This window comes from Scyliorhinus canicula, chromosome 7, assembly GCF_902713615.1.
Source record: "Scyliorhinus canicula chromosome 7, sScyCan1.1, whole genome shotgun sequence".
Taxonomy (NCBI): domain Eukaryota; kingdom Metazoa; phylum Chordata; class Chondrichthyes; order Carcharhiniformes; family Scyliorhinidae; genus Scyliorhinus; species Scyliorhinus canicula.
The window spans coordinates 135,623,283-135,637,791 of NC_052152.1; the positions used below are offsets into that span (position 1 = coordinate 135,623,283).

General features: G+C 45.7%; 1 protein-coding gene across 3 annotated transcripts in view; it reads right to left on the minus strand.

Moving 5' to 3' along the window:
* The window catches only part of LOC119969405 (AP-1 complex subunit gamma-1-like), a 195,249-nt gene that overhangs the window by 125,237 nt on the left and 55,503 nt on the right, over positions 1–14,509 (minus strand). For all 3 annotated transcript variants that reach the window (XM_038803022.1, XM_038803020.1, XM_038803021.1), the window contains exons 4-5: positions 13,488–13,629; positions 3,329–3,425 (exon numbers count right to left, since the gene is read on the minus strand). In XM_038803022.1, the coding sequence (XP_038658950.1) occupies positions 3,329–3,425; positions 13,488–13,629 (239 nt within the window). The remainder of the gene's footprint in view (positions 1–3,328; positions 3,426–13,487; positions 13,630–14,509) is intronic.

The window sequence follows — 14,509 nt, forward strand, 5'->3', positions numbered from 1 at the left end:
AAGGTCTAAATTTAATAGTTCATTTTATGAAATAAACCAATATCTAGTCCAACCGCAAACTTTGCTGAAAAATTATATAGCAATTATGGGACATATTTAAATTAAAGTTGGGAAAGGCATAGCCTGGGAACATAATTATGAACAGGGGTACAGAACCAAATGTAAAGTCTGGTTTGACATTTTCAATATAATTATTGGCTCAAATGTTAATCATATTATATTTTACAGATCTCCTGTGCTTCCTTTTGAAGATTGATCTTTGCAGACAGATTCAGAAGCTGTACAAATGCACTGCATAATTAGACAGACCATATCTGGCAGCAATCTAAAATAGTTATATAAAAAAAGCACACTTTGAAGTAAACAGCCAGTATCATTAAGTGAAGATACATCCGAGCAGAAAATGGAAGCATATCTTAGCACAGTCACTAGTTTCATAAGGCATCCTCTCCTGACTGGATACATAGGCGATTGAGCTGTGAAAGGCTATATTCCCTAGTGACTAAATTATTTCTCAATAAATCGACTGCAATGTCATGTCCATTATTTCGTATTATTTTTCTAGAATCACGGATACATGAATCCTTACAACGCAGAAGGTGGCCATTTGGTCTATGACGTCTGTACCAATCCTCTGAAAGAGCATCTTACCTGGGCTCACTCTCCATCCTATCCCCTAACCTGCACATTCCTGGACACTAAGGGGCAACTTTATCATGGCCGATCAACCTAACCCCTACATCTTTGGACTGTGGGAGGAAACCAGAGCACCCCGAGGAAACCTACGCAGACACGGGGAGAAAGTGCAAACTCCACAGTCACCCAAGACCGGAATTGAGCCTTGGTCTCTGGCACTGTGAAGCAGCAGTGCTAACCACTGTACCACTGTGCTGCCCCCATTAATATTCTCATAGATGAAGGACAATCATTGGCACCATCTGGGTAGTCACTGCTAGAATAAAATAATTAGCCAAAAATAAAATTAAGATGGTATGGTTGTAAAAGAAACTAAACAGGAACAAGAATACTGCAAATGCTGGAAATCTGAAATACAAACAATGTGGAAATACTCAGCAGGTCTGATAGCATCTGTGGAGAAAGAAACAGTGTTAATTTTTAGAGTCAAATAGGACTCTTCAGAACTGATGGCAGCACAGACATGTGATGTGTTACATACAGTCAAGAGGGGAAAGAACAAATGTGAAGGTCTGAGTTAGGGTAGCGGGCAAGAGAGGTTAAATGACAAACATGTCATCATTGAACAATGACATTGAACAAGTCCACAGACGTGCAGGTTAGGTGGATTGGCCATGATAAATTGCCCCGAGTGACCAAAAAGGTTAGGAGGGGTAATTAGGTTACGGGGATAGGGTGGAAGTGAGGGTTTAAGTGGGTCAGTGCAGACTCGATGGGCCGAATGGGCTCCTTTTGATGGCTGCGGTAAAGAGACAAAGCATTTTTCCAGAGTGTAAAAGGCCGAATAATGAATAGGTCTATCCGAAAGCAAAAACATGACATATAAGACTCAAACCAACACATGGCAAAAAAAACCCAGAATAAATATGGAGTACATGACTTGAGGCTGTTTGAATTCAATAGAGTCCAGAAGACTATAAAAGTGCCCAATCAGCAAATAAAGCGTTCTTCTTTGATTTTGCATTGGGCTTCACTGGAGCACAGCTGTGGCCAAGGACTGAAACGCGAGTGGAATTCAGGATCATGCCTGCAGAGTGAGTGGAGATCTCCACAAGGTGGTTTCCAATCTGCATTTGGTCTCCCAATGCAGAGGGGACTGCAATGTGAGCAGCATAGACTAAGTGAAAGGAGTTTATGTAAATTGCTGCTTCACCTGGAAGCAGTGTCTGGAGCCTTGGACGGTGAGGAGGAAGAAGGTGTAAAGGGCAGGTGTTTCATCTCCTGTAATTGCATGGGAATGTGGCGTTTGGGGGGCGTTGATAGAATGCTGACGGGGAGGGGAAGGGAAGGTGTGTTTCATGGTGGCATCATCTTGGAGCTAATGAAAATGGCAGAAGATTACCCTTTGAATGTGGAGGCTGGAAAATGAGCAAAGAGATACCCTATTGCAATTCTGGGAGGAAGTGGTAAAAGAAGAGGTTGTGGAAATGGGTCAGGCAACCACAGTGGAGGGGATTCCTTGGTTGAGGAAGACACATCCTTGGAATGGATGCAATGGAGGTGGAGAAACTGGAATAGGAATAGGACCCATACAGGATGCAGAGTATAAAGAGATGTAGCTTAGGTAGCTGTGGGAGATGTTGGACATATGATGAGCATTAATGACAGCCTAGCCACAGAAATGGAGACAAAGAGGTTGAGGAATGGAAGTGTTGGAGATGGACCATCTGAAAGTGATAGAAGTGTGGAAATTGATTTTCATGTTTTTGCTTTCAGTCAGAACTGTTCATCATTCAGGTATTTAGAATCTGGACTAATTCTTTGCCTCTTTCCTGCAAACATCACCACTCCCTTCATAGTTTGATCCATGATGACATGTTCATCAGTTAATATCTCCTACCCTCTGCGCGAATATTCCTTTTGTCATTATACCAGGCTCCCCTTTTGTTTTTCCTCTCCAGCCACCCCCCCCCCCCCCTCTTGATTGTGTATAACACATCACATCTCAACCCTCCTTTTACTCTTTTCCAGCATTTTGATTTTATTTCAAATGTCCAGCATTCACAGTATTTAGTTTTTTCCATTTGTACCTCTTTCAGTTCTGAAGTCATATTTGACATGAAGCATTAACTGTTTGTCTCTCTACTGATGCTCTCCAGACCTGTTGGGTATTTCCAGCACAAGTACCAAATAATGTTTTCAAGGTTGTGCAACCACCTTATGGTTAGATGACACTCACTCACACTATGATTATATCTGAATTCTTTAGTCATGCAATTGCTCACTTCTATTCTACTCATCCTTATTACTTCTCCATGGCAGCATTGCTCTGAGTTTTTCAATTCTTTATTTTCTGAACATTTGAAATTCATAAGAAAAATTGTCACAAAAATAATTGTGTGCCAACATATTGATCGTGTTACTGGATTAATTTGCCAAAAAAATTTGCCAATCCAAAATCCATCACTACATTGAGAATTTGGTTTCAGTAAAAAGCTGTTGTTAGTAAAAATGATCATGAAGCAGTTTATTGCTTTAAAAAAAAAAGATTCACTAACGCCTTTCCTGTTTGTACCGTCGAGCCTATACGAGCTCACAAAAGATAGATTGCAACAGAAAGAGTCGAGAGTGGTATGCAAGCTATTATCTACCAAAGCAGCGTTTTTGTTCAAATTACACATGGGCCACATACCATGATTCTTATCATTAAGGAGGTTTTTCGTGGCAGGCAGAAACATCTCCAGCAGCTCTGGTACTTTCCTGATAACATGAACAGCAGCCAATGCAGCCTGTGAACAAGACAAATCAACAGTGAGTCATTTCTTTAAGCACCCAGCACTAGCAAACTTTTGAAATTCTTGATATAAAAGACAAAAGCATAAGAGTACCAAGTTTTTATATTTTAATAAACCACTATGAAATCTGATGTACACAATAACTTCATATGCACTATATGGCCACATAGGCAGAATTAGTAAATCACATTAAAAATTTAGTAAGAAGTCTTACAACACCAGGTTAAAGTCCAACAGGTTTGTTTTGAATCACTAGTTTTCAGAGCACTGCTCCTTCCTTAGACTTAACCTGGTGTTTTAAGACTTCTCACTGCATTAGTGGTGAAGGAAGTGAATATTTAAATTGGTGGATGGGGTGCAGATCAAGCAGACTGCTTTGTCCTACATGGTGTTGAGCTTCTTGAGTGTTGATAGAGCCGCATATGTTCTAGGCAAGTGAAGAGTTATACCAGTCCAACGCCGGCATCTCCACATCATGAAAAATTTAGACCTCTATGACTTCTATCGCTATATGCTCCTGTTGAATATCATTTGATTGGTTGTACATTACAGAAAGTACATTTATATCCCTTGTTCAAAGGGTACAGAGGTGAAAGGAGGAACTATGTGGTGTACCAATGGCCAGTGCAACTTCATGAATCAATACCCGCTGCTGCCTGGGATTCTTAACACATAATAGCTGCGTCCACACTGTCAGGAGTTGCAGAACCCCATCAGAAATGACTAATTTGCCGAGAGTCATTTGTGGATTATTGGGGTGGGTAAACATAGAGCAGCAATTTCTATTCAGGCATAAATAAATACTGTTCAAAACTAAGGACCGAAAGCAAGATCAACATATTAATCACGGAATCTCTGAAAGCAAAGGCAACATGTGTAATTCCATAGAACAAACTAGAATAATTAGCAATTGGATTTGATTTGTCGCGTGTACCGAGGTACAGTGAAAAGTATTGTTCCGCGTACAGTCCGGACAGATTGTTCCATACGTGAAAACAGTATTTGCTCCTTTTTTTATGGCAAGTCCAAAACAGAATGATTTCCTTGTCTACATTGCAAAACAATTCCATAAAATCCAGAACAATGTCAAACACAGCTAAGTCATAGCAAAAATAATTTGATAACAAAATCAGATTGAAGACAGTGGGTAAGATTTTCTGAGACTAAGTGTTGACGCCGACGCAGAATTCGTGGGCTTTCACAACAGCAAAGCTGGCGTCGAACTTGGATCGATTCAAATGTGGAATGGTCAGCACCAGCGCCACGTGGAACACAATAGATTCCAATTAAAAATGGTGCATTCGCTGGGTCTGTGATTCCCTGCCCGTCCACCCCTCCATAGTGGCACAGCAGTTGGCACATTATGGCGACGTCGAACACTTCCCGTACCCCCTCTCTCTCCTGCAGCAGCCACGATGCCGGTTTCACAATTTTTAAAAGCACAACTGAACTGTGCTGTCGGGAACTCAACCCATTGGAGGCAGAGCATCGCCGAGGCCCCAGAGATATGCAAATTGTGTTTACTGTACGTGGGTTCTGGACCGCATTGATGCTGCTGTCAAGGTGACGGAGAATTGCGATTTGGTGTCAATTGGGGCCCGTCGCGATTTTAGCATGGAACCTATTCTCTGCCCAACTGTGATTCGCGATTTTGCCATCAGCCAACGGAGAATCCCACCCTATGTCTCTGAATTGTTCCCCTGCAGCTTCATGACATAGAAGGCTAGAGTAGCACTATTTTGAAACTATAGGAGCATGCATACAAAACATCTCGTCAGAGCCAAAGTTTCATGGCAACTGGAGAAGTTAAATACTTGGTGAAGCTTTCATTCATACCTTTTTAATCTCAAGATTGATCTATTCCCACACTCTCTAAGGCCAGCTTCACATTCTGAACATTCTCATGAATGAACTAATTGTAAACTCTCTGTAGACAACTCACAGGTCACTGCTGTGTTCATTAACCTACGCTGGCTCCTGAAACCTAGAGGCTTGAATTTGAAATTATCTTTAAACCCCATCGAGCCTTGCCTCCTCCATTGACACAATCGCCCACCTTAAACTCCGTTCTTCGGACTGGTCTCTTGTGAACTCCCCATCTGCCTTCAACTGCCTATAGCCTCCAATTCTCTGAAAACCCAACTTTAAACTATTCTGCCTCGCCGCCTACCCTTCCTTCTTTAACCCTGCTTCGAACTTACCTCTGATCATATTTTTGGGAACACTTATTCTTTAGGCTTGGCAACCTTTTAATGACTTCCCTGTAAAGCAATTTTTTTTTCTGCTATCTGCACCAGACAAATACAAGTTGTTGGGTATAAAGGTATAACTAATTTACTTTTATTCCCTGTTGCAAAAATCACCTACCCAAAAAATATTGGGCATCTTTTAGTTCAGCAGCTGCTCAATCTAAGCTGGCCTATTAAAGTTTGGTTCAGTGTACCAAGGAGAATGTCATAGTGGTGACTCTTCTGTATTTACTGAGATATACATCAGTACCATAGTTTTATTGTAATGTTTCTAATTGTTAGTAAATAAATGTTAATGATTTAACCAGGATGTTTATGTTGCATTACAATTTCAGTCCCTGCCAGGTACTTTTATTCATAAGCCTCTGGGTGACATGATGATTGATCCCTTTCTGGGCTTTAGTTCTTGATTCTCTTTGGAAATTTCCCGGAATTGTTTTCTGCAAGTTTGGCTTTTCCTGTAATCAAGGGGCAAATATTCCCACAAGCACACCCTGTTTTTCCAAGTTTTAACTAGCACCAGTGAAGGGTTCAGTATTTCCCTTCCTTTTATCCAGAGAGAAACCTAGCTTTTTCTGCCTGAAACTCATCTCACATGCTGGTCCAGACCTTATAGCTTCTTGCATAATGGTGTAATGGTGAGAACCATTACCCATTCGGAAAAGGGGCTTGTCCTGAAATGCTGATCAAATTACTGAAACCCCAAACAAACTTCTTTTCCCTCATGTTTCACTTGTGTCTCTGCAAAGTGTGTGCCACACTTGGCTGCACGGTTTGGTCTGGAATACAGCTATAATTCCAGTTTTACTATCTCAGATAGCTGAAAGTACGTTTACCATTTACTGGAGCTCACTTTTTCCACGACTGAACCTTAAATATTTGTGGCGAAACTTAAACTGCAATCAACCTTATTTGGATATGGGAACTAAATGAGCTAGGCAGGTTTACTGGACTCATGAGCTTCGGAAATCTTTACTTGGGGAGCAAAATTGGCTGAAATGTCAGTCCACCAATCACAATGAATCCTGTTTCTTCCTCTTTTGTGCCCCCCCCACCCCCCCCTCTCCCCAATCATTAAAATACTCTGAAATAGATATCCAGGTTTTCACGCGTGATTTTATTTATTCTCATGAACGAATAGGGAACTCTGTCTTTACTTCACATTTGCAGCTCGAGTCGTTGAAAACTGGCCATGGGGCATACACACCAGGAATTACATGGCTGGAGTAAAAAGCACAAAGACCATATGGCCATTCCTGAAGAATTGCTCCCACCTTTGGGCTTCTGGACTCCCTCTAATAATTCCTAAGACGGGTATCTAAAGTAACCGTGAACCACAACTATGTGTCGCAAAAAGGCAATTTCTATTTTAAAAATAGAACATGCTGAAAATATTCAGCTGATCAGGCAGCAACTTTTGAGAAAGATTAATATTTTCCCTGCAAACCCTTTGGCAATGGGTCCTTTTGTGAAACCAGTTCTTCCCAAAATACTGCTTGATCTGATGGGTGCCTTTCGAGCATTTTCTGCTTGATTGAAATTTCCAAGAACTATGCTTTCTGTTCCATTTTCTAACACATGAGCAAACTGTTTCTATGAAATGATCTGTTCTCAGAGTTGTACCATTCCTCTTGCACTTTTCAACGCATGTTGCTGCTACCATGCTGTTGGGTTGTTCGAATGAACTGCTGCTGTAACTTTTTATTCAGTACTATTTTTAAAGTAATTTGCTATCCCTCTCTATTTTGTTTCCTCCCACTCAGATTTTGGACTTTACTTTTGGGTGTGGAAATACATTATTTATTTGACCAAGAATGCAATCACTAACATTCAGTCTTTCCACCATGCGACTTGCCAAATAATACTACTTTTTGCATTTACAAATTTTATCATGCCGCTGCTCTTTGAATGCTTTAAAATAGCCGAAACAGCTCAGCAGCGAAGACAACCAAATCGACTTTTAATACAAGCTGGGGTATATTTACAAAGCAAATCCAATTACTTTTGGACAGTTAAAATTCACTTGAAAGCACTCTCTATAATGACTTGCATTTATGTCGTGCTTCTAATGCAGTTGAACATCCCTGAGAACTTCACAGGAGCGCAATAAGAAAAATTGACAAGTCAAAGAAGCATACATTAGGACAGGTGTCCAAACACTTGGTTAACGAGCTAGATTTGAATCAGTAGTGTTGAAGGAGGGGAGGGCGGGAGGAGATGTGAGAGGGAGAGAGGAGACAGGGGCGATGTGAGAGAGCGAGAGGAGAGAGAGATGTGAGAGAGAGAGAGAGGAGTCAGGGGAGATGAGAGAGAGAGAGAGAGACGGGGGAGATGTGGGAGAGAGAGAGATGGGGAGATGTGAGAGAGAGAGAGAGAGACGGGGGAGATGTGGGAGAGAAAGACGGGGGAAGATGTGAGAGAGAGAGAGAGAGAGAGAGAGAGAGAGAGAGAGAGAGAGAGAGAGAGAGAGAGAGAGAGAGAGAGAGAGAGAGAGAGGAGAGGAGATGTGTGAGAGAGACAGAGGAGATGTGCGAGAGAGAGACAGAGGAGATGTGCGAGAGAGAGACAGAGGAGATGTGTGAGAGAGACAGAGGAGATGTGTGAGAGAGAGAGACAGAGATGTGTGAGAGAGAGACATAGGAGATGTGTGAGAGAGACAGAGGAGATGTGTGAGAGAGACAGAGGAGATGTGAGTGAGAGAGAGACAGAGGAGATGTGAGTGAGAGAGAGAGAGAGACAGATGTGAGAGAGAGAGAGAGAGGTGATGTGTGAGAGAGAGAGAGAGAGAGAGAGACAGAGATGTGAGAGAGACAGAGATGTGAGAGAGACAGAGATGTGAGAGAGACAGAGATGTGAGAGAGAGACAGAGATGTGAGAGAGAGACAGAGATGTGAGAGAGAGACAGGGAGATGTGAGAGAGGGGAGATGTGAGAGAGAGACAGAGAGGGAGAGAGACAGAGAGAGATGTGTCAGAGAGAGACACAGAGGAGATGTGAGAGAGACAGGGGAGAGGTGAGACAGAGACAGGGGAGAGGTGAGACAGAGACAGGGGAGAGGGAGACAGAGACAGGTGAGAGGGAGACAGAGACAGGTGAGAGGGAGACAGAGACAGGTGAGAGGGAGACAGAGACAGGTGAGAGGGAGACAGAGACAGGTGAGAGGGAGACAGAGACAGGTGAGAGGGAGACAGAGACAGGTGAGAGGGAGACAGAGACAGGTGAGAGGGAGACAGAGACAGGTGAGAGGGAGACAGAGACAGGTGAGAGGGAGACAGAGACAGGTGAGAGGGAGACAGAGACAGGTGAGAGGGAGACAGAGACAGGTGAGAGGGAGACAGAGACAGGTGAGAGGGAGACAGAGACAGGTGAGAGGGAGACAGAGACAGGTGAGAGGGAGACAGAGACAGGTGAGAGGGAGACAGAGACAGGTGAGAGGGAGACAGAGACAGGTGAGAGGGAGACAGAGACAGGTGAGAGGGAGACAGAGACAGGTGAGAGGGAGACAGAGACAGGTGAGAGGGAGACAGAGATGTGAGAGAGAGACAGAGATGTGTGAGAGAGACAGAGATGTGAGAGAGAGACAGAGATGTGAGAGAGAGGCAGAGATGTGAGAGAGAGACAGAGATGTGAGAGAGAGACAGAGATGTGAGAGAGAGACAGAGATGTGAGAGAGAGACAGAGATGTGAGAGAGAGACAGAGATGTGAGAGAGAGACAGAGATGTGAGAGAGAGACAGAGATGTGAGAGAGAGACAGAGATGTGAGAGAGAGACAGAGATGTGAGAGAGAGACAGAGATGTGAGAGAGAGACAGAGATGTGAGAGAGAGACAGAGATGTGAGAGAGAGACAGAGATGTGAGAGAGAGACAGAGATGTGAGAGAGAGACAGAGATGTGAGAGAGAGACAGAGATGTGAGAGAGAGACAGAGATGTGAGAGAGACAGAGATGTGAGAGAGAGACAGAGATGTGAGAGAGACAGAGATGTGAGAGAGACAGATGTGAGAGAGAGACAGATGTGAGAGAGAGACAGGGAGATGAGATGTGTGAGAGAGGGAGATGAGATGTGTGAGAGAGAGACAGAGGAGGTGAGAGAGAGACAGAGGAGGTGTGAGAGAGAGACACAGAGGAGATATGTGAGAGAGAGACATGAGATGTGTGAGAGAGAGAGAGACATGAGATGTGTGTGAGAGAGAGAGAGACATGAGATGTGTGAGAGAGAGAGAGACATGAGATGTGTGAGAGAGAGAGAGAGAGAGTATGTGAGAGAGAGAGAGAGTATGTGAGAGAGAGAGAGAATGTGAGAGAGAGAATGTGAGAGAGAGAGTATGTGAGAGAGAGAGTATGTGAGAGAGAGAGAGTATGTGAGAGAGAGAGTATGTGAGAGAGAGAGTATGTGAGAGAGAGAGAGTATGTGAGAGAGAGAGAGTATGTGAGAGAGAGAGTATGAGAAAGAGAGTGAGTATGAGAAAGAGAGAGTATGTGAGAGAGAGAGAGTATGTGAGAGAGAGAGAGTATGTGAGAGAGAGAGTATGTGAGAGAGAGAGAGTATGTGAGAGAGAGAGAATGTGAGAGAGAGAGAGTATGTGAGAGAGAGAGAGTATGTGAGAGAGAGAGTATGTGAGAGAGAGAGAGTATGTGAGAGAGAGAGAGAGTATGTGAGAGAGAGAGTATGTGAGAGAGAGAGAGTATGTGAGAGAGAGAGTATGTGAGAGAGAGAGTATGTGAGAGAGAGTATGTGAGAGAGAGAGTATGAGAGAGAGAGAGTATGTGAGAGAGAGAGTATGTGAGAGAGAGAGTATGTGAGAGAGAGAGAGTATGTGAGAGAGAGAGAGAGTATGTGAGAGAGAGAGAGTATGTGAGTGAGTATGTGAGAGAGAGAGTATGTGAAAGAGAGAGTATGTGAGAGAGAGAGTATGTGAGAGAGAGAGTATGTGAGAGAGAGAGTATGTGAGAGAGAGAGTATGTGTGAGAGAGAGTATGTGAGAGAGAGAGTATGTGTGAGAGAGAGTATGAGAGAGAGAATGTGAGAGAGAGAGTATGTGAGAGAGAGAGTATGTGAGAGAGAGAGTATGTGAGAGAGTATGTGAGAGAGAGAGTATGTGAGAGAGAGAGTATGTGAGAGAGAGAATGTGAGAGAGAGAGAGAGAATGTGGGAGAGAGAGAGAGAGAATGTGAGAGAGAGAATGTGAGAGAGAGAGAGAGGAGGAAGAAAGCACACGGGTCTGGGGAGCAAGTGGACCCTCAGTGAGGGCCCAGCAATCAAGGAGTAAAGACCTGGATTGTCGTTGTTGTTTGAATAAATCACTGTGATTTAAGCAGCCTACTCGATACCTCGTGCTACTAAACACTCCTTGCAGATGAAACGGCGATTTACGTTTACTTCTTTACTTTTAATCTACTGTATTCACTACTCACAAAGTGCTCTCCTCTGTGTTAGTGAGGCCAAATGCAGATTAGATGACCGCTTAGCGGAAGGCCTCTGTTCAGTCCACAAGCTTGACCAGTGGCTTGGAGAGACGTGATAGCCTTCACTAAGACTACCTGGCTGGGGCCACCTTGGAAATACTGGTACATTGATACCCAGAGATTATTTGAGCAATACCGCATTGCGGTTTGTGGGGACTCACTGCTGCATTTCATTTGTTACGCATCATCTGCCTGGTGGGATTAGGTTTGGTGGTGTTTTTCTTCAGTTTGCTGCTGTCAATATTCCGCTCCAAGTATCATGGGTATCCCTACAGCTTTTTGATAAAGTAACAAATGGAATCACACAGAAAGACCCGAGGATGCCCATGAAAACATCTACCATTTGAGGAGAAACTACTTTAAAGTGGGGTTTGCTAGCCAGTGTTAAAATATGTTAAGTGTTCATTGCTACACTTGTCATTGTGGAATTGTGAAAGTGAAAGTGACATTTAGATGCGAGTCTGTGCTTTTGCCTTCACTTAGTCTTATATATAGATTGATTTATTAGTTTGAATTGTCGAAGATGGTGTACAAATGATCATAAATATAACAAATTGCAAGAACCTCAAAAAAAAGAGATGTGAGACACAGAGTGAGAGAGAGAGAGAGGGGAGAAGGGAGCGAGAGAGAGAGGGGAGAAGGGAGCGAGAGAGGGGGGAGAAGGGAGCGAGAGAGAGGGGAGAAGGGAGCGAGAGAGAGGGGAGAAGGGAGCGAGAGAGAGGGGAGAAGGGAGCGAGAGAGAGGGGAGAAGGGAGCGAGAGAGAGGGGAGAAGGGAGCGAGAGAGAGGGGAGAAGGGAGCGAGAGAGAGGGGAGAAGGGAGCGAGAGAGAGGGGAGAAGGGAGCGAGAGAGAGGGGAGAAGGGAGCGAGAGAGAGGGGAGAAGGGAGCGAGAGAGAGGGGAGAAGGGAGCGAGAGAGGGGGAGAAGGGAGCGAGAGAGGGGGAGAAGGGAGCGAGAGAGAGGGGAGAAGGGAGCGAGAGAGAGGGGAGAAGGGAGCGAGAGAGAGGGGAGAAGGGAGCGAGAGAGAGGGGAGAAGGGAGCGAGAGAGAGGGGAGAAGGGAGCGAGAGAGAGGGGAGAAGGGAGCGAGAGAGAGGGGAGAAGGGAGCGAGAGAGAGGGGAGAAGGGAGCGAGAGAGAGGGGAGAAGGGAGCGAGAGAGAGGGGAGAAGGGAGCGAGAGAGAGGGGAGAAGGGAGCGAGAGAGAGGGGAGAAGGGAGCGAGAGAGAGGGGAGAAGGGAGCGAGAGAGAGGGGAGAAGGGAGCGAGAGAGAGGGGAGAAGGGAGCGAGAGAGAGGGGAGAAGGGAGCGAGAGAGAGGGGAGAAGGGAGCGAGAGAGAGGGGAGAAGGGAGCGAGAGAGAGGGGAGAAGGGAGCGAGAGAGAGGGGAGAAGGGAGCGAGCGAGAGGGGAGAAGGGAGCGAGCGAGAGGGGAGAAGGGAGCGAGCGAGAGGGGAGAAGGGAGCGAGCGAGAGGGGAGGTGCGAGCGAGAGAGAGGGGAGGTGCGAGCGAGAGAGAGGGGAGGTGCGAGCGAGAGAGAGGGGAGAAGCGAGCGAGAGAGAGGGGAGGTGCGAGCGAGAGAGAGGGGAGGTGCGAGCGAGAGAGAGGGGAGGTGCGAGCGAGAGAGAGGGGAGGTGCGAGCGAGAGAGAGGGGAGGTGCGAGCGAGAGAGAGGGGAGGTGCGAGCGAGAGAGAGGGGAGGTGCGAGCGAGAGAGAGGGGAGGTGCGAGCGAGAGAGAGGGGAGGTGCGAGCGAGAGAGAGGGGAGGTGCGAGCGAGAGAGAGGGGAGGTGCGAGCGAGAGAGAGGGGAGGTGCGAGCGAGAGGGGAGGTGCGAGAGAGAGGGGAGGTGCGAGAGAGAGGGGAGGTGCGAGAGAGAGGGGAGGTGCGAGAGAGAGGGGAGGTGCGAGAGAGAGGGGAGGTGCGAGAGAGAGGGGAGGTGCGAGAGAGAGGGGAGGTGCGAGAGAGAGGGGAGGTGCGAGAGAGAGGGGAGGTGCGAGAGAGAGGGGAGGTGCGAGAGAGAGGGGAGGTGCGAGAGAGAGGGGAGGTGCGAGAGAGAGGGGAGGTGCGAGAGAGAGGGGAGGTGCGAGAGAGAGGGGAGGTGCGAGAGAGAGGGGAGGTGCGAGAGAGAGGGGAGGTGCGAGAGAGAGGGGAGGTGCGAGAGAGACGGGAGATGGGAGAGAGAGAGAGAGAGAGAGAGAGAGAGTGGGGGGGGAGAGAGAGTGGGGGGGAGAGAGAGAGAGAGATAGAGAGAGAGAGTGGGGGGAGAGAGAGTGGGGGGAGAGAGAGAGAGAGAGAGGTGAGAGAGGGGAGGGGGGGGGAGACTGACTGACTATCTGATTGACTGACTCACCTTTTTACGGATATATGAATTGGAGTTTTTCAACAGTTTTTCCACCTCTCCAGCCAGATCTCTGCACATATCTGATGACCCCATGCAGCCCAGTGTACACAGGGACAGTCCTTGGACAAACTGCGTACTGTGGCTCAAGTCACTGTAGAGAAGCACAAAACATACTGGCACATTTATGAAACTAATATTAACTGCAAAATTCACAACTTTAACTCACTTCATTCTTGACAAAATGACAACTATAAAATATTGTTAATAGAACAAAGAACATAGAACATACAGTGCAGGGGGCCATTCGGCCCATCGAGTCTTCACCAACCCACTTAAGCCCTCACTTCCACCCTATCCCCGTAACCCCCAATAACCCCTCTTAACCTTTTTGGACATTAAGGGCAATTTAGCATGGCCAATCCATCTAACCTGCACGTCTTTGGACTGTGGGAGGAAACCGGAGCACCCGGAGAAAACCCATGCAGACACGGGGCGAACTTGCAGACTCTGCACAGACAGTGACCCTGTGGGGAATTGAACCTTGGACCCTGGCAGTGTGAAGCCACAGTGCTATCCAGTTGTGCTACCGTGCTGCCTGATAGTTCATTAAAGGATTAGATAACAGCAAAATTAGTGTATTTTGGAAATGAAAACAGAATTCCAAAATCTGCTATTTATCCCCAATTCTTTCTCAATTGCCACCTCAAAATCACTTAGCACATCTCTAGTAGGGTGGTCTTATCCTGTCCAGTGGCATTTTCTAATGCCATTCTGTGTACCCGTCAGCAGGGTTGACTCAACATGAAAGGGCAAGACTGATTTTCCTGGTCTATTTCAGATAAATTAGCAGTAACATTCCACCTCTTCCTACTCCATCAAAACTTTTTGTAATTTTAAAGATCTCTGTAAGATTAACCCAGTCTTCTCTTTTCAAGAGAAAAAGAAACACAACCTGTCTGTCCCCACATTTCTGGTATCACTTTGAATAATTTTTGCACCCCTTCTAGAGCCACATGATTTGACTGATAAAG